Genomic DNA, 26,260 nt, shown 5'->3' on the forward strand with positions numbered 1-26,260 from the left:
CCCACTAAATACATTTATTTTAGAACTATGATAGATAGAGATATATAAAATGTAAGGATTTCAGTTGATAGAGATAGGATCAGCTATATTTTGATATGAAATTTAAAAGTCTCTGATGAGTGATGCTATGTGACTAACATAATTTCAGTAAAGAGGTGTGTCCTAATGTGGGTGGGGCTGGTTGTCACACTGATTTGGGGGTTGGTTGACACATGTGCCAACCAACCCCAGTATAGCCATTTGGTTATGTATTAATTTATGCATTTTACATATGTTAAAACATAATGAATATATTATATATTATATATTATATATATATATATATATATATATATATATATATATATATATATAATTCATTTTGTATGTAAATAAATATAACAATGCTTTACATTTTTATCGGGATTGTAGCCTATGTTAAATTCTCAGGAACATAAATTTATTATGTATGAAATAATTTTCTTTTAAAAGTCAAAATGGTCAGAAAATATTTAAGAACAACAGACAAGGGAAAGACACCAGCACAGATTATGCTAGAGGCAGCTAGACAGTTGAAGACTCAAAACAGAAGTATTAGGAGCACAGCAGACGACTTCAAAATACCAATACCATTGTCACATAACATCAAGGTGCCTGAGACTCGGTCAGAGCTGCAGCAAGCTGGACGTGACTGATTTACTTCCTTTTTGAGGGGGCACCCTTCCCTTTCTATAAGGAAGCCAGAGGCCACAAGCCTTGCTCATGCTACAAGCTTTAATAAAGAAAATGTTAAAGCCTTCTTCAACAACCTAGATACCGTCATGCATAGGCACAGGTTTCCTCCAGGTGACATCTGGAACATGGATGAGCCAGGTGTCACTTAAGTCCAGAAACCAAACAGGGCCATTGCCAGGCGGGGATTTAAGCAAATTGAGTCAATAACCTCAGCAGAACGAGGGTCGCTTATTACCCTTGCCTGCGCAGTTTCAGCCACAGGGAATAGCCTTCCTCCATATCTTGTCTTCCCCAGGGTAAATTTCAGGGACCACTTCATTCTGAATGGACCTACAGGTTGCAAAGGAGGTGCAAACCCGTCAGGATGGATGAAGGAAGAACACTTTGTTGAATTCCTGAAGCATTTTGTGGAGAATACAAAATACACAAAAGAGAAGCCATGTCTCCTTTTGCTTGACAACCATGGGTCCCATCTCTCTGTCAGTGGCTTGAACTATGCCAAAGAAAACGGTGTAGTCATGCTATCATTCCCCCCACACCGCTCCCATCGACTACAGCCTCTTGACCACACTGTGTATGGGCCTCTGAAGAGGCATGTCAACACAGCCTGTGACTCATGGATGCTCCACAATCCTGGCAAAACCATGTCTATATATGATGTGCCTGGGATTGTTGCCACAGCATACCCATTGGCTGCAACCCCAAATAACATCCAATCAGGATTCAGGGTGGCTGGAATTTTCCCCTATAACAGGGATGTTTTTCCAGAAGAGGCCGTCGCCCCATCTTATGTTACAGACCGGCCAAACCCAGTCACAACTGCCAGTCTTGTTGATTTCCCTGATGAGCTTCACTCCGTCACTGACAATGTTGTGCAACAGCTTCAGCCTGGCATTGACAATGCTGTGCCCGGACCAAATGGTTTTTCTGCTGGTACTGGGAGACATCTCCTAACCCCAGAAGAGCTGCGCCCATTCCCTAAGGCTGGGCCTAGGAAAGTTGGTGGTGCCGTCAGGAGGAAGAGGAAGACCGCCATCCTGACAGACACACCAGTCAAGCGACAACTAGAGGAACAAAAGGCCACAACAAAGAAGAGACTCTTAAAAAAAAAAAAAAAGTAGCCACAATTGAAAGCTCCATCCAAAGCTCCTGCTCCTTAAAAAAAAAAACGGAAAATGAGATCATCATCTGAGTCTGAAGAAGAGGAATACTGTCTGGTTTGTTTAGAGTCATATGAGAATAGCCGACCTAGGGAAGTTTGGCTTCAGTGCCTGTATTGCAAAAAGTGGGCCCATGACTTATGCGCTCCAGGTCTACCAGTCTACATCTGCCAGAACTGTGATTCATGTGATTCATCTGATTGAGACACAGACATGTTGACATGCTAGTTAGCCTAACAGCATACTGCATTATTTCTGTTACTCCTAATACTACACACTAGGGTTGTGCCGAGGGACGATAGTATCGTGTATCGATGATAGTCAGAAATATCGCTGCTGGCAGATGCCTTTGACGATATCAATACGATAATTGGCTTGTTTTCCCATTAATGTATAAAATTATTATTATTATTATTAAGCTAGTATTGTTATTAAATTAATTAGGAACTACAATTAATTTGCCTTGCCTTAGTTGCCTAAATTCATAACGACATCACCACATAACCACGCTTGCGACATCACTGACACGCGCGTATAAGAGCTCCTCAAAGAAAATGTTTTTAAAACAGACATCAAAACTACATCCCACAACAAAATTTAATTGCAAGGTGATCCATTCACAAATTGTCAAGAGTGCTTGTTTTAACAGACGCATCATTCTTATACAGAGCCAAGATGAAGACGGCATCGTTGTTCGTCAGTATTTTGTTTCCATAGCACATTAACAAAAGATTTAAAGACACTAATAACACTAAAAACAATACAGTTACAAAATATTAATGATAATAATAATATCAATAAAATTATATATAGGCCTAGGCCTAATAAAAGTCTTTAGTTCACGAACGTACAACTCTGCCATCTGTGAAAATCAAAAGCAACTTCAAACACTTGTTTAACAAGAAATATTCTTCTAATTTTTTTACTGTCAATAATGTAAGTCCACAAGAGAAATATTAAGCCAGTAAATTAAGATAGTTGCTATACCGTTATATCCACCGTCGTCTCTGAGAGAACGCGCTGTTAATGCAGCGAAAGCTCAGTCCGTTTCTGCTTTCATTTTCAGGGAATGAGCGCGTTTACATGCACGTTATTAACTCGATTATGCTGAATAAACTGACAATGCATGTGGTCATGTAAACGCATTAACCCGTTTTCCTTTATCACAGTCAAGTCATGAGTTTAAGTATAACCGATCGACTTTTAGATTTTTGCCTCTGATTTCTCCCGGCATTTACAACACATTAACCCGCGTTATTTGGGCTTATTGAAGTGCGGTGTGCATATGTGAAGTGCATCCAGACAGAGAGAGCACTGGTAGGAGGATATATATCGCAGACTCCTGACTCTTTCTTGACCCAAGAAATTATTAAAACGTGTTCACATCTCGTGCAGAAGTACAGGCAAAATGCTGCATCTGTAACGGCATGAGAGGATCATGTGTGTCCGTAAATTTCCCGCTGACATGTTGAAATACTCCGAGTCAGATACAAGAATGATTAGGATTTTTTACTTCACTATACCGGGAAATAACCTGATTTAGCCTATAAATAAACACTTCACCTTTGCTAGCAAAATAGAAAAAGATTCTCATACATAAAACGAAGTAATAAAACAAGCAAATTGATGAGTAAATAAGCAAGTTAATAATCAAATAAGTAAGCCCCGCCCCCCTCACGATAATATCGTGTATCGCCGATCTCACAGGCTGACGATAGGACGATATGAAAATGGAGCATATCGCCCAACACTAATATATATATATATATATATATATATATATATATATATATATATATATATATAAAATCATATTATAATAATACTAGTGTATATTGTATATTTATAAATATAATAACTGTCTGAGGTGTCTTAAGAGAATAGCTGGCCTGGGGAAGTTTAGCTTCAGTGCCACACACACACACACACAATACAAACTGTATTTGTTTTTGGTTTGGTTAATAATTTGGTTAAAAATGGGCAGAAATTTCTGCTTCTGTTTTGAATTAAATGCTCAAGTTCTTTATATTTGTCACCTCATTCTTTGTAACTATAGCATCTGTGCCAACTAACCCCCATACCCATACTGGACACAACATGACTTTAATGATGAATAAAACATTTGTAGGAATCATTTTTGAACATTAAATGTATCTGTTGATTAGCTGAGATCTTAACCTTTCAGTTGTTACTGGTTAGACTATTTTAACATATAGCATGACGGAGAAATATGACAGAGAGTGAAAAGTGTGCCAACCAGCCCCACTCTCATGAAACTTAAAACTAAAACAAATTATATAACCATTAAGAGTACAAACATACCTTTAAAGAAGAGTAGTAACAGGCGAAATGAGCAAAACACACCAGAAGTCCTGCTCTCTCACTCCTGCATGGACAAACACACGCGCGAATGAAACAATAGGCGTATCACGATTAAAAGTGCCAGTTTCAACCAGAGAGATCGATAATTACACGATTTACACTGTGGTAATGTTACAAAGAGACAGTAAATAGCACATGTGTATGAGAGAATGAAAGATACTGTGCTTCCCGTCTGCTTTCTCAGTGAGATTAAGCGCGAGTGCGAAGAGAAGAGAAAGCACTTCCTAACGGCAGTTTCACACCGAAAGCTTGAGCTCCGCGTCAGCCTCGCGAGAGTATTCACACTGGAAGCGGTTACAGCCTCATAGCAGCAACAAGCGAGCATGTCTTTACAAAGACACCTATCAATTTATTTTTAGAAGTTGGCCATTTATAAACTTGATAGTCTTGAAAGTTTGTTGAGATGGGGAGGTGTACAACATTTAACAAAAAAAAACTCCGATCTTGTCATTTCACCCTTATGGAACAAACATAGCCTATGGGAATCGCAATCAGTGGCGATTTCTTTAAGACTGCAAGGGAAGCTCGGCTTCCCCAATAATGTCAAAAAATGAATGGTCAAATATGTATTAACATTTTATTGACTAAAAATGCGTTAGAAAACGTTCATCTCAAAGACGAGTTTGTTCAGAATCAGTTAGGCCTACATATAGCAGGTCGGCTGACTCGATCTTCTCACATTCCCGTAGCGTCACAGTGCATTTCCCTGTTGAAGCCCAGCTTCCATAGACTTCAGTGGGGCTGCTTTGAACAGTTTTTTTTTTCAGCGCTTCGAAACTAGACGGTCATAGAGAGCTAAGTCCCTCCCCTTCCGGTCGACCACCATGGGACCTTATTTCGGAAAAATATTGTATGGTAGTCAATGGCGAGAGACAACAAATATTTTTATCTCGTTTGAATTGTGCCCTGATTTACACATATGATGTTTGTCAATTTAATAGATACATTTAAATATAAAGTCAAGAAAGTCGCAGTTTGATGTAAAACTGCTGAGGTATAAGACTGTGAAAATACGTAATTACAAAGACTACAAACCCAGAAGGCGCACATGCGACGTCATACCTTTTCTCTCAATGAATGAAGCTAACTTTACTGAAGCTAACGTCTGTCATATTTTCTATAGTCTTACATTATAATCGCAACGTAAAGCCGTCATGCCTGAGTGTTTTGAGCCAGAATACACGCATACGAGCAACGGATCTTGTGACGTACATAGTGCGAGACGAGAGATGTAGTTCATTGAGCGATTTTCACATAAAACTAAACGTTACTCTTCTGTTTTATGACAAACTGCGACTTTCTTGACTTTCATAATTACCTTTTAAATTGACAAACATCATATGTGTAGTTCAGGACACAGTTCAGATGGAATAAAAAGATAAGTTATCTCTCGCCATTGACTTCCATACATATTTTTTCCGAAATAAGGTCCCATGAGCCGGAAGCGGAGGGGCGGGACTTAGGCTCTCTATTGGATAAATGCGATTATGTCCCACCCATGGAAGTTCAGCTTCTCTGGGGGTGAATGAGGAGTGGGCTGGCCTGGACTCCGAACTTCTGCGTAATGATTGGAGGGTCTGTTCAAAGGCTGCATCTCCTTTTGATTGACAGCGATTTCATACAATAAAAAGTCGCTGATGTTGAAGCTGTTCGAGCTCAGTCCCATCGTGGATTTTTCAAAAACAAAGTGCTGCAATCATTTATTGGTATTTGCTTGTCGAAATTGCTAGCCAATTTTCATAATACATTTCACACAATTATACTTTTATACCTTTATTATATTATTACTTATTATAAATTATTAAAATAATGAAAAAACATTATTAATATTATTATTAGTCAAGTCACCTTTATTTATATAGCGCTTTTTTTACAATACAGATTGTATCAAAGCAGCTTCACATTCATAAAATGAAAATAATACAACAAAGTTTGTTTCTAGAAGAAAATTGCATCATTGTCCACCCTAATTAGGCAGATCAATAATATCGTTGAATATTAAATGTCCCCAGCTAAGCAAGCCAAAGCCAAGGCAACCGTGGCAAGGAACCAAAACTCCATCAGGTGACAGAATGGAGAAAAAAACCTTGGGAGAACCCAGGCTCAGTCGGGGGCCAGTTCTCCTCTGGCCAACGAGCGAACAGTGTATGATTATGATCCAGGCAGCGTTACAGGGCAGAAGTCAGATTGGTCGTGTCGATGAAGCCGACACTTCAGGGATGCGTCATGGTTGGGTCCAGGTGCAGATCCACCATCTAGTCTGGATACGGCCAGGGTCCACCTCACTTCAGAAAACGGAGAGACTAGTTGACACTTCAGTACTGCATTGTCGTCGCGTCCAGGCGTAGGTCCTTCATCTGATCTGGATACAGCCTGGATCTGGTGGACTGCGGTAAACCTCGGTATAAGTAGAGAGACTAATATTAATGTAGACGCCATTCTTCTTATGATGTAACGAGTACATCAGGATTTATGGGAAGTGTTCCTGGTTCCGGCTGGCCTGATCTATGCAGCCTAATATGGAATTATAGAAGTCTATAATGTATTATGTGAATGCTAGGTCAAAGAGATGTGTTTTTAGTCTGGCCTTGAACTGACAGAGTGTGTCTGCTTCCCGGACAATGTTAGGAAGACTGTTCCAAAGTTTTGGTGCTAAATAGGAGAAGGATCTACCACCAGCAGTCGATTTAGATATTTTAGGTATTATCAACTGGCCGGAATTTTGAGATCGCAATAGATGTGAAGAACTATAATGCGTTAAGAGCTCGCTCAAGTACTGCGGAGCTAAACCATTTAGTGCTTCGTAAGTAATCAGCAATATTTTAAAATGTATGCGATGTTTAATAGGGAGCCAATGCAGTGTTGACAGAACCGGGCTAATATGGTCATACTTCCTGGTTCTGGTAAGAACTCGAGCTGCTGCGTTTTGAACCAGCTGTAATTTGTTTATTAAGCGTGCAGGGCAACCACCCAGTAGAGCATTACAATAATCTAGCCTTGAGGTCATGAACGCATTAACTAATTGTTCCGCATTTGTCAATGAGAGCATATGACGTAATTTAGATATATTTTTAAGATGGAAAAATGCGGTTTTACAAATACTAGACACGTGACTTTCAAATGAAAGATTGGTATCAAAGAGCACACCCAGGTTCCTAACCGACGACGAAGACTCGACAGAGCAGCCATCGAGTGTTAGACAGTATTCTAGATTATTACGTGAGGAAGTTTTTTGTCCAATAATTAGAATCTCTGTTTTTTCAGAATTTTGAAGTAGGAAATTACTAGTCATCCAATTTTTTATATTATATTAGTAGTAGTAGTAGTAGTAGTATTATACTTTATTATATTATTATTTATACCTTTATTATATTATTACATTCATTTTTCACAGAGCATTTTCTTGAAAAGGAATGTAGAATTTATGTATAAATAAATGAATAATTTTTATGATGTAGGCCGAAAATGAGCTTCCCCTCTTTGAAAGACCAGCAGCCGCAATGTATTACAATACATTTCCATATATGGGAAACTAGTGCTTATATTTAATATAGCGTACTGCAATATATGCATTGGCTATATGGGAATTTTGTCTAGTTTTAAAGGTCTGTAAGAGGACAAACTTAGATTACAAGAGAAATTGTTCATATTTAAAAAAAAATCTGATCTGCAATGAACAAATGTCATTTCCTCCACTGCTCAACATCTAAGATCATTTTTGTAACTAGTTTTATCAGTTTTTACACAATGTACAATAATTATACATTTGTCAATGAGCCAAATTAACTGCCCTAAGGACCAAATGCTGAACTGTACTCCTGTCACACTCTGAAATGTAATATTGGTTTGGGTAAGAGCTTATTAGGAAACATGGAATTAGTTTCCATTGTTATGCTGATGACACTCAAATATATATTTCATCACGGCCGGATGAAAACGCTAAATTTTCCAAATTGACAGAGTGTGTTAAAGATATAAAAGATTGGATGACGCGTAATTTTCTTTTATTAAATCCAGACAAGAAAAAAACGCCCACAAAACCTCGCACAATACAACTTTAACATCATAGGATGTCCTGTTACTTTATCCTCTACAGTAAAAGACCTGGGTGTTATACTCGATTGCAACCTGTCTTTTGAAAATCATATTTCATATGTTACAAAAACAGCCTTTTTCCACCTTAGAAACATTGCTAAGCTACGTAATATGCTATCAGTGTCTGATGCAGAAAAGTTAGTTCATGCATTCATGACCTCGAGACTGGATTACTGTAATGCTTTATTAGCTGGTTGTCCTGCATCCTCAATAAAAAAGCTACAGTTAGTCCAAAATGCCGCCGCTAGAGTTCTTACGAGATCAAGAAAATATGATCATATAACACCGATTTTATCATCACTGCATTGGTTACCTATAAAGCTCCGTATTAATTATAAGATATTGCTACTGACTTATAAAGCCCTAAACGGCTTAGCTCCAGTCTATTTAACTGATCTTCTATCGCCCTATAATCCATTGCGCTCTTTAAGATCACTAAATTCAAGGCTTTTGGTCATACCTAGGATATCCAGATCCACCAAAGGAGGGAGAGCATTTTCACATTTGGCTCCAAAACTCTGGAATAGTCTTCCTGATACTGTTCGTTGCTCAGACTCGCTCTCCCAGTTTAAAACTAGATTAAAGTCGCATCTCTTCAGCCAGGCATTCATATAATCCTACAGTTCAAACTACAATCCGGCCTCTAGCTCATAAATGCCAGAGGAGAACTGGCCCCCGACTGAGCCTGGGTTCTCCCAAGGTTTTTTTTCTCCATTAGGTCACCTGATGGAGTTTTAGGACACCATTAGGTCACTTGATGGAGTTTTTCGGTTCCTTGCCACTGTTGCCTTTGGCTTGCTCAGTTGGGGATATTTTGGTGATATTTAATTTAATTTTATCAATCAATAAATTCCTCTTGAAACAAACTTTGTTGTATTATTTTAATTTAATACTGTGAAGCTGCTTTGATACAATCTGTATTGTGAAAAGCGCTATACAAATAAACTTGACTTGACTTGACTTATTAGAAAATAAATAACTTTACTTTTTATATTAAGTAGACATGATCTCATAAATTGGATACATTTTTAATATGTGATGAGAACTTTTAAAATATTTTTTAAAAATGTGTGTGGTGATGGAAATGACAATGAATTAACATGAATGTAGAGAAACAGTAGAGATATTTATTAGAGTACTTAATACTTAAACATACTTAATACTTAATACTTAATACTTAAACATAACCACAACTGTTTTTATTGTAGTGCTGAGTTTGATGTATACTGATTTGTTTCACAGATGAACGGTTACAGTGCATACTGTAAATAACAGACACAACTGATGGCAAGGCAAAAATATAACCAATAAATGATGCAACAAAATTTCAACATTGTGAGACAATTATGAGGCTATTATAATTGTGAGAGTTTGATGCTGAAATGTTCTCATTGGTCTTTTAAATGAACACTCATCTTCTGTAAAGAGTAACTGTAAAGAACACACCTGAAACTGTATAATTTAAACAGAGATGTGGAAAAATTTAGCACCTTGAAAGTGTGAGTGTATGTATGTTTGCGCGTGTGTGTGTGTGTGTGTGTGTGTGTACGAGCACCCGTCGTAAATGTAGAGAATCTTCTGACATGATTTTAAGCACAGCACTCCTTGTTATGTGTTTGATAACATCCATTAAACTAGCCTTTAAGCAGGCGATACAGAGCGGTAAAATTTACAAACACGTGCAGTGGAAAAGCGCCATAAGTGAGCCGTACCGAACCGAGCCGTACCATGCAGTGGAAAAGCGCCATAAGACTACTATAGAAATACTATAGCGGCTCTAGGATATTATTATTTTTGGGGCCGATCACCGATTACCGATCACCAAAATCATGATCTGCCGATTGCCGATCACTGCCGATCACAGAATGGAAATATGCTAGAGCAGGGCTCCAGACTAACTTTGTTTATTAGGAGCGCTGTAGCCCCTGACTTAAAATTTTAGGAGCGCAAGCAGAAAATTTAGGGGCACATCTTAAATCACCTTGCAATGCAATTATTCACATTTCCCCCAAAAATAACTGTATTACTGACAAATGCTTTGATAATAAATAGACTTAACGTACAGAAATTACAATGTGCAGTTTTATTTTAAGTTCAGAGGGCTCCAGACTAACATTTGAGGGCAGCGGCACTAAGTTCTACAGAAAGTATCTGGTAGCACTGTGGGATGACAAAGCACTGAGCTTAATTTGAGGTGTAGATAAAATTAACTTGAACTATTATCATTCATAATGTCTTAATATTAATTCAATAGCAAAATGAGTGACAAAATAGATATTAGGGATTGAAAATAGCCAATAAGCACCCTCAGCAGCTATGTTTACAATGGTAATTTAATTTAATTTATTTTTTTAAATAAGTGTGAGTTTTCCTACTTCTTGAAACTTTTAGTTTTATAAATAGAGACAATCTTTAAAGGTTGAACAAAAAATGTTTTGGTCAACACATTAAAAATAACATTTAAATATGATATTATAGTTTTGAAGTGCTGGACCACAGTATACCGTTACAGTTAGTGTTACTACATTAAATCCATGGTGAATGTTGCTGATCTGTGGACCTAAAGCCTTCTATAACTTGTTCGTTCATGGCACATGTTTCTCCTGGTTTCCACGTTAGCGCTGTTTGATCTGATATGGTTTATAACAGAGAATTCTGCGTTGAATCTGAATGTTTCTCACTGGATCTCGCAACGATGTTATTAATTCTGTCGCGAACTCAATGGATTTCTTCACTGGATGTCCACGATGTGACGGTGTTGCGTGATCGAGATCCGCCCGCGACTGGCGAGAGAAGCTCTGCGCTGTCTATTATTGGTTCGAACTATTAAACGGTCCGTGACGCAGAAATGAGTAGCGCAGTTTTTTTCCGCTTTCATTTTGTTTTGATTTATTAACATGTCATGGAATACTCTATGCTTGAGGCTGAGAATGTGTCTAACTAGCATATTGTGTTTAAACTGCGAAGTGCCTGCACTGTCTGCAAACTTCGTTTTCCCCGCAGTTCTGGGATAGCGACTGCAACATTCGCAGTTCATTAAGTTCGTCTCCTTACAGTACCTCAACCAGCTGAATTCTCGCAGCCAGTCTTCCCGAAAATGGTGGGTTCGGGCCTTTATCACCTCACAAACCTCTGATTCTGAATCATCATCCGGCTGTGTCTGTGACATTGATATTTGTCTCCGTCTCCTTCCCACGGACGTTTACGCGCGCTCGATTATCTCTAGGACCCTCCCCCTCCACACATTAGCCAGTTACAGTGGCCATTCCCAATTCTTCTCACACTCATTGGCCTGCCAAACATTCCGGATTCATTGACGCGCCCCTTCCGTTTAACGTGTAAAAACAAAACAAATTTACTGGTCGCACATGTGCGACTGGATGAAAAATTCAGTCGCACACTCTCAAATTTTGGTCGCAAAATGCGACCATTTGGTCGCAGTCTGGAGCCCTGTAGAGTCAAGAAAATCTTGAAGAACCACCAATATTTATTTAATTGTAGTTAGAAAACAAGATAACATAAGGCTACTGTAGGCCACCTTTTCCAAATAAGGCACAGTATAATTTTTTAAAACAAAGAGGGGTCAGGCAGACTACAATGGATGTAGTTGAGGAACTAACTACACCAGATCCAAAAAATTAAATAATGACAATGACATTTGAGGTTATTAAAACAGTAAGTCCCACCCCTCGACTGCCAAAAATAAAAGTGTTTGAGCGAGCAAAATCAGCAGGCGAGAGGAGATCAAGCGCGAGAGTGTGGGGAATGATCAAGCGCGCGCGCGAGGGCAGAGATTTCATGCGCCCGCGCAGGGTTTGAATGAGCTCGCGAGTTCCCGTTTCCTCGCGCGTAGATCTGTTATCCTCTCGCGAATGTCATTTACCGCGCGCCAGCATCAGTTGTGCGCTCGTTAATAATTGCCATTGAATTGCCGTCATAGGAGAACTCATTTTGCCACTGTTAAGCAAGCTCTGCTCTGCTGTTGTGTTGCCGCGCATGCGGAAAAGTTGCGCGAGTTATTTACGTCACGTGATCGGCTTTTTTGATCGGCGCTTTTGGGGGTTGCCGATCAAGCTATTTTTTGCCAATATCGGCCGATCATGATCGGCGGCCGATCAATCGGAGCATCACTAGATATTATAGAGGTATTACAGAACATAACATACTTCTGTGATGTTCTGTAATACCTCTATAATATTTTAAAGCTGCTATAGTATTTCTATAGTAGTCCTATCGTACTTCTATAGTATGTCCCAAATTACTATAGTATTCCTATAAGATTACTATAATATTTTGTCCCAAAATACTATAAGATTCCAATAGTACTTTTTCGTAAGGGTATGTCCCCCACCGAATCGGCTTCATTAGCTCAATTATAAAATTACTGCAAACCTTTAATCTATCAATATTTATGTTCTATTATGCATTTTCCTTGTTATAAGAATAACAGAAATTCATGAAATAATATATAGGCAGACACACAGTAATAAGATATTTATTCAAATGTTGATTTTGAAATTAGTGAACATCACCATATATATGATTTGGAAAAATAAATAAATAAATAAATAAAATTTTAAATGAACATTTCTAAAGACAGTTAATCTTTTACATAGAACATCACAAAAATATTAACAACTTGTTTTTTCAACATCTTCAGTGAAAGTGCACACAGTGAACGTTTCAATGGCAAGAACAAAAACAATCTGTGAATGTCCTATTACAGGCGGAAAGGTAAAAAAAGATGTGCAATCTAGCAAGTGCACACATGATCTATAAACAGTACTAAAATGGAAGTGGTGCCATAAGATCTCAGTAATTAATCAGACACCACCATCTATTGTGTGTGCATTTGTGTATGAGACGTTTTTTTGTATTTTTTTCTTTTTGTGAGAGAAGAGGCATTGATTTTGCCATTGACTGGCGCTAATGATTTCAGCAGCTTTCAGTCCATAATGGCGGACACGCCTCCGCAGCGCCATCTACAGACTGTTACCCATAACACAACAGAGTTTCGCCTCTTGGCCTTCTATACTCTTTGCTGTTTCTAGCAAGTGTAGTCCTGCTATTTCTGTGCAAGCATGACTATGTCTAGCCAGCGGCTTGTTCTCTAGCAAGCAACTGAAGATACAACAGTTCCTTTGTATTTGTGGATAATGACTCTGGTCACTGCACTCTCATGTGGTTTGAGAGATGCAGAGATGAACAACAACAACCTCTTTATTCAGCAGAACACTTTTAGATGGTCATATTCTTTATTAACCAAGATAGTTCGTTGGCTGCATCCTTAGTTACAGATTATGGAGATTGCAAGGAAGACCTGGAAGGGCAAAGAGTCCTGTCCAGGTCTCTTCTTTTATAGTCTTGAATTCATTGTTCATGCATAGGTATAATTGGCGACAGCCAGAAAGTCCCGTGTGACTTCTCTTTAGTAAGCGTGGCCGTCTTTAAGCAGACGTAAACGTCTTTAAGCAAGCGTGTATATTGTTTAGCAAGCGGCTATAGATACAAGGTCCTTTGTTCCGAGGACTGCTGACTCTCATGACTTGAGAGTTTACTGGACTGAGGGAAGCAGAGCTGAACAATGACCTCTTTATTCAGCAGTACATTTCAAATGGTTATATTTTTTATTAGCTCAGCAAGTTCCCCTACATTGGCTGTGACACACTGAGCTGTGAATTTTTTATTATGACCTTTCCTATTTTTACGTCGAGATGAGAGGTCAGGTAAAGCGAGGGAAATGCCATTCTCATATGGCCTCTCTTCAACAAAATACACACGATGTTCGCAGTGTTTTCCCCCAAGCCGACTCCACCCTCGCCACGCCCCCAACTATGACTAGATGCCGACTTTATGTATGGCAATATTGACGCCGTTGTTTATATGTTGAAGCACAAACTACAGGTAAGGGTAAAGCACGTTTCCGAACAAGGTGCACTTGGCGGTTAGCAAATCACAACACACCGGGCACAAAGGGAGGAGGGAGGAGGGAGGAGGGGCCTTCATAGAACCGGGAACTCATCCGACCGGGAACTCAAGCGAAATAAACCTAAAATTCTCGGGACAGCAGCATGTGTCCAAATTTTAATCTTAACCGTTCTATTTCATCAGATACGATCTGCAAACAGGGCTTTAAGTGTAAAATACCGAACTTGTCCTTTAAATATGTGAAAAATAATGCAAATTTTTAAAAACGAAGCATGAACACATTTTACAGTGCACCCCACAAACCCAATCAAGCCTTTGAAAAAAGGTGTTTTACCACCCCTTTAACATATAGCATGACTGAGAAATATGACAGAGAGTGAAAAGTGTGCCAACCCGCCCCGCTCTCCCCTAACTGATGATGTTAGTCAAACAAATATCTTAGACTGTTATTCAATCACACTGAAACTAAAAACTAAAACATTTACATTTACATTTACATTTATTCATTTAGCTGACGCTTTTATACAAAGCGACTTACAATTGCTATATATGTCAGAGGTCGCACGCCTCTGGAGCAACTAGGGGTTAAGTGTCTTGCTCAGGGACACATTGGTGTCTCACAGTGGATTCGAACCCGGGTCTCTCACACCAAAGGCATGTGTCTTATCCATTGCGCCACCACCATTGAATAAAACAAATTATATAACCATTAAAAGTGCAAACATACCTTAAAGATGAGTAGTAAGAGGCGAAATGAGCAAAACACACCAGAAGTCCTGCTCTCTCACTCCTGCATGGACAAACACACGCGCGAATGAAGAGATAGGCGTATCACGATTAAAAGCGCCAGTTTCAACGAGAGAGATCGCTAATTACACGGATACACGCCATGAAGTATTTATCAACAAAGCTTTAACACGATTTACACTGTGGTAATGCTACAAAGAGACAGTAAATAGCACATGTGTATGAGAGAATGAAAGATACTGTGCTTCCCGTCTGCTTCCACAGTGAGACTACTAAGCGCGAGTGCGAAGAGAAGTGATGGGATTTATGGCTCTTTGAGGGGATCCGGATCTTGGCGATCCGTTCCTTTCAAAGAGCCGTTCAAAAGAACGGCTCTTTTGGCTCTTTTAAAATAGCCTATTTAGTCAGTTTTAAGAAGCCATCTTGGGGGCATCTCAGTTTATCCTGGAAATAATCACTGGGAGGAATGATGAGGCGAGATTTGTAGTCAAATAATTAAAACTCAGATATCACACACCAATATCTAAGTTTGAATTATTCTGAAATATTGATTATTACCTCATTTGTCATGTGTGGACTATATTCCATAGGGTTGCACAACATCCCTCTGCTTAGACAGTGACATCACTATTTTGGATTTACCTTTAGTACAAAGTGTGTGTATGTGTAAAGCTACGTTGACTTATGTTATTCATACAATACTCACAAATAAACATCAAAAACAAAGCCGGCTGCAATGAATTTCTGTGCAAAACAGCTTTTACTACAAACACTTCCACACAAGAACATTGTTATCACACAAGAACATATTTTGATAGAAAACAAAAAATATTTAAAGTTTTAAATATATACTGTAGATACAATTAGAATAAATAAAATGGAAATGTCTACATCGCTGGGTGCGCCCCTCCCCCTATAACTGTTCTGTCTCGCGGAGGAGCTCATTTGTGTGCATCTGTGTGAAACACGCATAGGAAAAAAAGAACGACAGAAAGAATGGCTCCCTCCAGTCGCGACTCGGCTCCCATCGTTCATGTTTATGAGCCGTTCAAAAGAATCGGTTCGTTCGCGAACGTCACACTTCCTAACGGCAGTTTCACAGCGCCAGCTTGAGCTCCGCCGCGTCAGCCTCGCGAGAGTATTCACACTGGAAGCGGTTACAGCCTCACAGCAGCAACAAGCGAGCATGTCTTTACAAAGACACCTATCAATAAGTTTTTAGAAGTTGGCCATTTATAAACTTGATAGTCTTGAAAGTTTGTTGAGATGGGGAGGTGTACAACATTCAATAAAAAAGCTCCGATCTTGTCATTTCACCCTTATGGAACAAACATATGGGAATATATTGTATTACATAATACATTTCCATATGGGAAACTAGTGCTTATTTTTCAATATAGCCTACTGCAATATATGCATTGACCATGCATGGCTATATGGGCGTTTCTTAAACTAGGGGCTTCTTTAGCCTTGTGAAGTTGAATAAAAAAAATAAAACGTCTTCAAAAGTCATGTAACACAGTCTCATTAGTTTAAATAATTTGTCTAGTTTTAAGGTCTGTAAGAGGACAAACTTAGATTACAAGAGAAATTGTTAATATTTTAATTTTTTTCTGACCTGCAATGAAGAAATGTAATTTCACCACATCTCAATATACAGCTGTTATTTAAAAACTGAATAACTTATGCCACTCAAGAATAGTCTCTAAGATAATTTTTGTAACTATTTTTATCAGTTTTTCCACAATGTACTTATACATTTGTCAATGAGTCAAATTAACTGCCCTAAGGACCAAACGCTGAACTGTACTCCTGTCACACTCTGAAATTTAATATTGGTTTGGGTAAGAGCTTATTAGAAAATAAATAACTTTACTTTTTATTTTAAGTAGAGCATGATCTCATAAATTGTTATATTTTTTGAATGTGTGTGGTGATGGAAATGACAATGAATTAACATGAATGTAGAGAAACAGTTACAGTGCATACTGTAAATAACTGACACAACTATGAGGCAAAAATATAATCAATAAATGATGCAGCAAAATTTCAACATTGTGAGACAATTATGAGGCTATACAATTGTGAGAGTTTGATACTGAAATGTTCTCATTGGTCTTTTAAATGAACACTCATCTTCTGTAAAGAGAAACTATAAAGAAAACCTGAAACTGTATCATTTAAACAGAGATGTGGAATGTGGAAACATTTTGAGCACCTTGAATGTCTGAGTGTACGTATGTTTGCGTGTGTGTGTGTCAAGTCAAGTCAAGTCACCTTCATTTATATAGCGCTTTTAACAGTATGGATTGTTTCAAAGCAGCTTAACAGTGATAATAGAAATTAGCGTAACAGTGAAGTTGCGAAGATCATTAGTCATTAAAGGAACACTCCACCTATTTGCATTAAGCTTTGCAATGTTAGAAACCCAGTCATACTATTGAATGGTCGTGCAACATTTTCTCATTTTCCCCTGAGACGAGAGAAATCTGTATTTACCTCTTTACACTTCCTCCTACAATGACGCAAAAATCGTCATTTTGCGTCATTGTAGGAGGAAGTGTAAGAGGGGGGGATTTCTGTTGAGACTACAAGCACTAGTTCCCACCCTTTCAAACCCGCCCATAGGGGGTTTGACCTAATGTGCTAACAGACCTATCACAGATCAGTGCAGTGCGTTTGATTTCACCGGCAGAAACCTGCAGAAAACATGGACGAAGAAAGCTGAGTAGTAGGGGTTACCATACACTTTTTCCCGGACATGTCCGGCCGTCGAGATCGTCCAAAATGTCCGGGATTCAGCTTTTGCGTTCTGCGGTCGCCATTCATTGTTTACATGCACACCTTTTGTTTCAATCTAACTGAATTCATTCCGATTGGTGAATCTGAATGTAGTGTTTACATGAACGCTAAACAAGTGATCAGTTGATGTGAGTTTTAACATTGCTAAGAAAATTCCCGAACCTCCGTGAGAGATACGAGACCGGTGCGTCTCGCAGGTCTCGCTCATCAGTAATCACGCCACCGGCCTCGCGCCGTTCTCCTGCGGCCCTCTGCCTCGTCCTGCTCACCATAGTAAGGGTGTGTTCATACTTAATTTACATGCTTTGTTCAGAGACTCCACCTCTATGTAATCCCTCCCCTCTTTGAGAAGTATAATTACACTGAATACTGTATTAGATTTAGACTTTGGAAGAACTACAGCCACGTCAACGCAAAGTCCTCAATAAAGAATAACTTCTTGAACGTGATCCCAAAGTCTCCTGGTCTTCGATTCTGAGTTTCCAACAGACGTAATTACATAATGTAGATTGTACAGTGATTACTGTACTGTCCAAAATCCTACATTGTGTACCGGGCAAGAAAGAACATCAGTATTTTCATGTCTTCAAACAGCCATTTGTATTGTTGTATTTGTTATGGGGCAGGACACTCATGTGCGTTGAATTTGTTTTGCAGTACCCGTGACATTAGCGTTGCAAGCGCCAACACCAGGGGTGCCGCCAGAAATTCTGGGCCCTATGGAAACCAAAATTTCTGGGCCCCCTACATTTTTTACAGATAAAATGTAACCCAATAAACATGCCCTGTATACTTTAAAAAAGATACTTGGCACATTGCGTAGTTAAAATGTCTAAAGATGAGTACAAAGCCTACAAAATAAAAATAAAAATAAAAAATTGTATTTATAAGTCAAACACACACGTAATAACCATATTATTTCTATTGGCCTATTTAGTTTTCATATTATAAAATATTAAAATATCTATTTTGTAAACTCCTTATAGCCAATGGTTACTACAGACATGTTTTATTCAGTTTTTTATATTATTTTTTTCTGGGGCATTTTATTCATAGCCAATTAAGAACGTCAAGTTTGACAATCGATCGTAGCAGCAGCACTGTCACTTCACAGAACACACGACACACACAGCAAACTGATTTTGTGATTTTTGAAGCGTATAGATTACTTTTTGTTTTGTAAAGTTATCATCATGTGGCGAACACAGTAGATAAGACGTGTTGAGAGGCTTCAATCTTCGTGAAGTTTCGCGCTCAGGCTCACCTTGTTCAGCTGAAGGTCCTTGCACACTGAATCCGAAATTTTCGCATGCGTTTTTTCGTATCCGTCATTCTGTGGCTCTAAACTGTCAAAACACCATTCAAACCCTTGTTACGGATGCGAAAAACGCAGAAAATCGAACCTGATCCGAATTTTTTTTTTTTTTTTTTTTTTTTTTTTGGACGGACGGACGAAAGTTTCGGAGGCAGTGTGCAAGTGTGATTGACATAACGTGAGGTTGTATTTATTTTTTAACGTGCTAAAATATCGGACGCGAATTTCGCACGAGGGGGGAGGACGTGGGTGTGCAGCAGCCGTTGAATTTGTGTAGAGCTATTTTTGTGTAGAGAGACATGATAACCCAGAGATGTTATTATTGTTGGATGTAAATCATAATTCAGTTATTATTTTACTAAGCTAGCTAGATAAAAGCAGGTCATGTAGCAACAAAAATAAGTAACTCTGAAAGTTTTGGAATACAGGAATAGGGCAAGCTACCTTTCTTTTTGAAAAACTGTGTGACATACTGTCGACTTCGGCGTTCTCTGTCTTCTCTTTCCTTTCCTTTTTTGATGCCCTAACTTTTGATGTGACATGCCTGCGTGTGTCACTGTCTGCGCTGCATCATAACAAGTGCAATAAGCAAGAGACGTTACACTAGCGATCGTAGCTCGGACAGCGCAGGTGGAATGAACCATTGTAAGGGGGAGGGGTGTGACTGAAACAGTAAATACATTATTTGTTTTTTAAATATTAAATCTATGGTCAAAACGGACAAAATACACATTTAGTGCATGAGGGGCCCTAGCACATTTAATGTATGTATAAAAAAGAGAAAAGAAATAAGAAAAGAAAAAGGGGGTCTGCTCTTCTGGGCCCTAAATCAGCCTGGGCCCTTAGAATCGTCCTAACCTTCCACCCCTTTACGGCGCCCTTGGCCAACACACTACTGTTTGAGCTACAGGAGAAGATAACTGACTAGAAGATAACTACACATAAGCCACCAAAATTCATCAACTAACCATTTAGAAATGTCCTGTTGCATTCAACATGTGGTCACTTCTTGAGTCTATCCATCATTCTCTGACTCTGGTTTGAAAAGGCTAAAAGTTTTTGAAATGTTTAGTGTTATAAATGTGCCTGTATATATTCATATTAAAAATGCTTTTATGTATAGTCATGTATTAATTAAGTTATTAAATGTAATGCAGTAATGTTTTTGTTTAGAAGTTATGGCAGTTCATTTTGCATTTATATTAATACTAAATATTTGTGCTACTGTTTTTGATAACACATACAATAGGTTTATGAAGAATAAAAAAAAACAATATATATTTTCATAATTTTTCAGGAATTGCTTAAAACGCTTGTAAGTCTGAACCAGAATGTCAAGATATTTTATTATTTCGCATATTATGGTGAAAAGTAAAAAAAAAAGTTAAAGGTAAAGTTAAAAAAGCACCATGTAAATATTTTTGAGTCTAACAAACAAGTAGCCCTTCTAGATTATTTTATCCCTTGAGGGAGCCCTCGCACACAAAAAGGTTGGAGACCCCTGGTAGGCTATATAGTAACTATATGTTTTATAATTACAAGTTCACGAGTTCACATATTAATGAAATCTGATGTAATATTATAATGCATATTTGGCTTGCTGTCCGGGGGGAGGGCTCCGAGCTCGGAATTCGGCCCGACCCCAGAGTACTCCCCCCTATGAATGTATAGCTCATAGGTATCTATGAGTAGACCCAGCCGAAAGTGAGGTGATGGGGAGGTGGCGGGATGCTGAGAAATTAGTCATGAGACAGGAGGTAAGGGAAGGCTTTATTTATACTGGCTTCTTCTTGTGCTGATTGGATGATTACCTGAACATGCTCCTCCCAAACTTTGTTACATAAAACTTCATTTTGTGTAATTTGGGGTTTCTGTGGCCAATGACATTTCATTATTTGTATTTCATTTTCAATGTCATGGCATTGTACATTTTTTTTTATATTTGAAGGCTGAGGCTTCATTAATAAACACAACCCCAATAATCATCATTGGTTTTGAGATGTTACTTGCTTGTCTGATAGGCTACAGTATTGTGGCATAGTATCAGGACATCCTGGCTATAGTATCTGTAGCGCACGGCTAGAGGCGAATGGCCAGATGATGGGCCTATTTGGGAGAAAGTCCAAGGCTGTTTTTTAGCCCCAGTCCGTCCCTGCATGATGGTAGCACTCCAGTGGGATAAATATTAAAGTGACGCTGAGCAAAAAAGAGGTTAAAAGTAAAATTAAAAAATTCATAAACAACAAATGGCAAGAAGTATGGAACAGTGATGATAAGTAGGAAATGGAAGAAGTGTTTTTAGGAATAGAAAAGAAGATACAATTATTTCTCGCATTCGAATAGGGCACACTAGACTAAATGATTTGTTGTTCAAAATAGGAAAACATAAAAAGGGGAAATGTAATTATTGTGATCATGCAGAAACAATTGAACATATTTTAATAAAATGTATAAAATATGTAAAAGAAAGGTTATAACTTATGAAGGAAGGAAGAAAATTTGGTGTTGTATTAATATGTAGAGCCTATTGAAAATGCATGCAGAACAAGATAAAATATATAGTGGTTTAAAATAATATAAAATTAAAAATATATATCCTTTTTTCTTCACTCTATTGTTTAAGTTGTTCATTTCTAAACGCTTATTAGTGCTTCACACTCCAGTCTAGTTGGTGGCGGTAATGCACCGAAAGTTGGTTTGCCAACCGCCATAAAAACTCTAGTTGGCAACACTGTTTCCCTCATTGAGAGTTTCAGCGACGAGTCTTCTGAGGTGAGGAGAGCAGTTCACGGTATTTCTCATATTTACACAACCATCACACACACTTTATACAGTTTGATTAAGCGACAGACTCATTTCTGTATTGTTTTCATCGATCACAGCGATACTTGTGCGTCTTTTCTGGCGTCTTCCTTCTGAAATAAACATTTAGTGCAGCAGCAGCGAGCATGAGGAGAATATGTTGAGTTCATTCAGACCTGAGCGATGTTGTGTTCGTTTGTGTGATTGTCTCGATGTTTGGAGTGAGAACTGTTACTGAATGTCAAGAGTTAAGGTTTGTGAGGGGAATCGATGGGAAACGATCTCAAGTGTTATACTGATAAGTTACTTTACGTTGAGCCTATAATGAGCAACGTCGGACATTTAAATCAACTTTTAAATGTTAATATTAATAAATGAATAGTGTTTTACTCTTGGAACAATATTGCTTTGTGATACTATTTATTTTTAAACGTTTTATGATCATTATCAGTTTCAGCGCACATAATTAATATTTTAATGATTTAAGTACTTCGTGATTGTCATAAAATCTAACTATATTTAGAATCTAAATATAGCCTAGTTAGATTTTATGACAATCACGAAGTACTTATCTAAATTTTAGATTCAAATGTACATATTATGCTTCTGTAATTATTTATCTGTAGAGCAGTTTTACAGGCTTTTATCATGTATCCTGACTCAAATAATGTGTTTCTAACAGCAAACACTCAGAATAAAGTGAGATGATCTGCTGATGATCCTGAATGGCTTGTTGAATGAGTGTTGATAGTCTGAGGCTCATCAATATTAACACATCTGCTGAAAACACTCTTTATTTCATGACAATAGTTCCTGTTTTCACCTCATTTATTAGATCTCCTGTAAATTCATCATCAGTGAAGCTCCTCCCACTGCAATTCTCCAATAAATGCTGGAAAACAAGTGAAGACGAGCATCAGAGCATCAGGAAGAGCTGAAATCTGCAAAGACTGAGTTTATTAAAGAGGACAGTGAGAACATGAGTGATCCAGAACCCTGCAGAATGAAACACACTGAAGATCCTGAAGAACAAAGAGGTTGGTGTTTATTCTTCATTCATTCATGATGCTGAAGAACATTCATGTTAGAAACATTCAAGCACTTCATCACATTTAGATAAACAGTTCAACTATGAAACGGTACAGAATGTTCTGGGTTTTTCTTCAACAAATGGTCAGTAAAGGGAGGTTTGAGACATTTTTAGATCAGATCAGGCTAAATACTATTTTAACTGTTTTATTTTACATTTATCTGGTTCCCAATTTGCAACAACGTTACCAGAATTTTAGTCATTTTCAATATAGTTTACTAAATTGTTATTCTTTTAGGAATAATCAGTAAACACTAAGTTACTGATGAAGTTGTATTTATCAAATATCATACAAGTTATTCATAATTATAGAGATTCTTCTTATAATAACCTTGGTAACAGGGTTGATGAATGTGATCAACGTAGCGGTGTGCGATATTGACAAAAAAAATTTATCTCAATATTTTGGGGGATTTTGCCGATAACGATAATCAGATTTGTAAAATATTGCACTCAGGAAAAATATATGTATGTAAACTAGGGCTGCATCTAACGATTATTTTTGTTGTCGATTAATCTATCGATTATTTTTTCGATTAATCTAATGATTATTTTTTGGATTAGCTGATTTATCCATTGGCAAACTTTCCAATAAATAATAAGTACAGCAATATATCAGCTGTATTTTGAAGAGGGTAGTGCGTCTGTATATTATTTTAACATGAAATCTATGAATGATGACAAAAAAAAAATATTTCAGAAAGGGTATTTGTCATTTTATTATGAAATATGCGAACAGGAAGCATTTTAAACTTTATTTTTAACTAATGGTACTATTTCATAAAATGTAAGATACAGTCACAGGCCTATTTAGGAAATGTGTTTACTGTAGTCTGTTATTAATTACCGTAGTGGGAGTATGATTTACTCAATTAACTCGTCCATTAACTTGTCTGAAAATGCACTTGTGTTTATCTGCAAAAAGGTTCACATCCACTAGATTGCAGCCTAGGCTACTGCTAATGTAAATATAATGTTTGTCGTTTGTTTTTAAAGTCTACATCCGAGACCTGCGCAGGACGGATTTCTCCCTTAATAATTCCTAAAAAAACTGACATCTCAGTTAATCGAAATCCAACAAATCTCTGTTATTATCAATGAAACTGGCTGCACAATGAATCTTTCATAATATCTACACTTTGTTTGCTATAATCAGATGATTTACCAGTATGAAGAATTCAGCACTGAACAAAAAGTCAATTTTGAGCGGTGAGGGGATTCTATCTTAAATGCATCTGATTGGCGTTCAAGAAATCAACACATATGTCTGTGATTGACTACATTGTTCAACGCTGCAAACATGTTATAAATAGATAGAAACTCTGGCCTGTAAATCGTTTCTATTTTGTTTTAGTTGTTCTTGTTGCTTTTGTGCAACAGATGAATGATAATTTATTAGTTTTTAGATGTTCAATTTATAGATAATTCTATTTTGCAGGAGTCCCGCAAATCGTTTTATTCTCCCGCAACCAGCACACACACGAGTGCATTACCGCCCGCGCACACACTTTTTTTTTTTTTTGCAGGGTGGTAGGGGAAGACTCATGAATATTCATTAGGGAACTCATCCCTGATTGACTCGCCTTGACACATTGCTCAGAGTGATAGAGAAAACAGACATCGCAGAGATGCCCAGACTTCCCTCTCCCTAGACACTTCCTCTAGCTCTTCCGGGGGGACACTGAGGCGTTCCCAGGCCAGCCTGGAGACATAGTCCCTCCAGCGTGTCCTAGGTCTTCCCCGGGGCCTCCTCCCGGTGGGACGTGCCCGGAACACCTTCCCGGGAAGGTGACCAGGAGGCATCCGGAAAAGATGCCTGAGCCACCTCAGCTGACACCTCTCGATGTGGAGGAGCAGCGGCTCTTCTCTGAGCTCCTCCTGAGTGACCGAGCTTCTCACCCTATCTCTAAGGGATCGCCCAGCCACCCTGCGGAGAAAGCTCATTTCGGCCGCCTGTATCTGGGATCTTGTCCTTTCGGTCATGACCCAAAGCTCATGACCATAGGTGAGAGTAGGAACGTAGATTGACCGGTAAATCGAGAGTTTCGCCTTGCGACTCAGCTCTTTCTTCACCACGACAGACTGGTACATCAACCGCATTACCGATCCGTCTGTCAATCTCCCGTTCCATCCTTCCCTCACTCGTGAACAAAACCCCAAGATAATTCAACTCCTCCACTTGAGGCAGGAACTCTCCACCAACCTGAAGTAGGCAAGCCACCCTTTTCCGACTGAGGACCATGGCCTCGGATTTGGAGGTGCTGATTCTTATCCCAGCCGCTTCACACTCGGCTGCAAACCGTCCCAGTGCATGCTGAAGGTCCTGGTCTGATGGGGCCAGCATGAAAACATCATCCGCAAAGAGCAGAGATGAGATCATGTGGTCCCCAAACCTGACACCCTCCGGCCCCTGGCTGCGCCTAGAAATTCTGTTCATAAAAATTATGAACAGAACTGGCGACAAAGGGCAGCCCTGCCAGAGTCCAACATACACCGGGAACAAGTCTGACTTACTGCCGGCAATGCGAACCAAGCTCCTGCTTCGGTCATACAGGGACTGGACAGCCCTTAGCAAAGGACCCCGGACCCCATACTCCCGGAGCACCCTCCACAGGCCGCTGCAAGGGACACAGTCGAATGCCTTCTGCAAATCCACAAAGCACATGTGGATTGGTTGGGCAAACTCCCATGAACCCTCCTGCACCCTGTAGAGGGTATAGAGCTGGTCCAGTGTTCCACGACCGGGACGAAAACCACACTGTTCCTCCTGAATCCGAGGTTCTACTATCAGCCGTATTCTCCTCTCCAGTACCCTGGCATAGACTTTCCCAAGGAGGCTGAGAAGTGTGATTCCCCCTGTAGTTGGAACACACCCTCCAGTCCCCCTTCTTAAAAAGAGGGACCACCACCCCGGTCTGCCAGCCCAAAGGCACTGTCCCCGACCGCCACGCGATGCTGCAGAGACGTGTCAGCCAAGACAGCCCCACAACATCCAGAGACTTGAGGTACTCTGGGCGGATCTCATCCACCCCCGGTACCTTGCCACCGAGGAGTTTCTTGACTACCTCGGTGACTTCAGCTCGAGTGATGAACGAGTCCACCTCCGAGCCCTCAGCCTCTGCTTCCTCAATGGAAGACGTGACGGTGGGATTGAGGAGATCCTCGAAGTATTCCTTCCACCGTCCAACGACATCCCCAGTTGAGGTCAACAGCTGCCCACCTCCA

The 26,260-nt window shown here is 39.0% G+C and overlaps 3 protein-coding genes across 5 annotated transcripts in view; 2 read left to right on the forward strand and 1 right to left on the reverse strand.

The window, feature by feature from the left end:
• The window catches only part of LOC309489056 (uncharacterized protein), a 49,221-nt gene extending 33,951 nt beyond the window's left edge, over positions 1 to 15,270 (reverse strand). Inside the window, exon 1 of one of the 2 annotated variants that reach the window (XM_082157571.1) lies at positions 15,007 to 15,270. The gene's annotated coding sequence lies outside the window, so the exon portion shown is untranslated. Of the gene's footprint in view, positions 1 to 4,196; positions 4,344 to 15,006 lie in introns of those variants that run through there. The other variant, XM_082157570.1, reaches the window with a different exon arrangement.
• The window catches only part of LOC309492137 (uncharacterized protein), a 210,600-nt gene that overhangs the window by 112,717 nt on the left and 71,623 nt on the right, over positions 1 to 26,260 (forward strand). The window lies entirely within an intron of this gene.
• LOC309492216 (uncharacterized protein) overlaps positions 22,635 to 26,260 on the forward strand; it is a 44,572-nt gene continuing 40,946 nt past the window's right edge. The window contains exon 1 of the mRNA XM_082161075.1: positions 22,635 to 22,982. Within this exon, the coding sequence (XP_082017201.1) occupies positions 22,925 to 22,982 (58 nt within the window). The 5' untranslated portion in view covers positions 22,635 to 22,924. The remainder of the gene's footprint in view (positions 22,983 to 26,260) is intronic.

This window comes from Leuciscus leuciscus (genome assembly GCF_965113295.1).
Source record: "Leuciscus leuciscus genome assembly, chromosome: 1".
Lineage (NCBI taxonomy): Eukaryota > Metazoa > Chordata > Actinopteri > Cypriniformes > Leuciscidae > Leuciscus > Leuciscus leuciscus.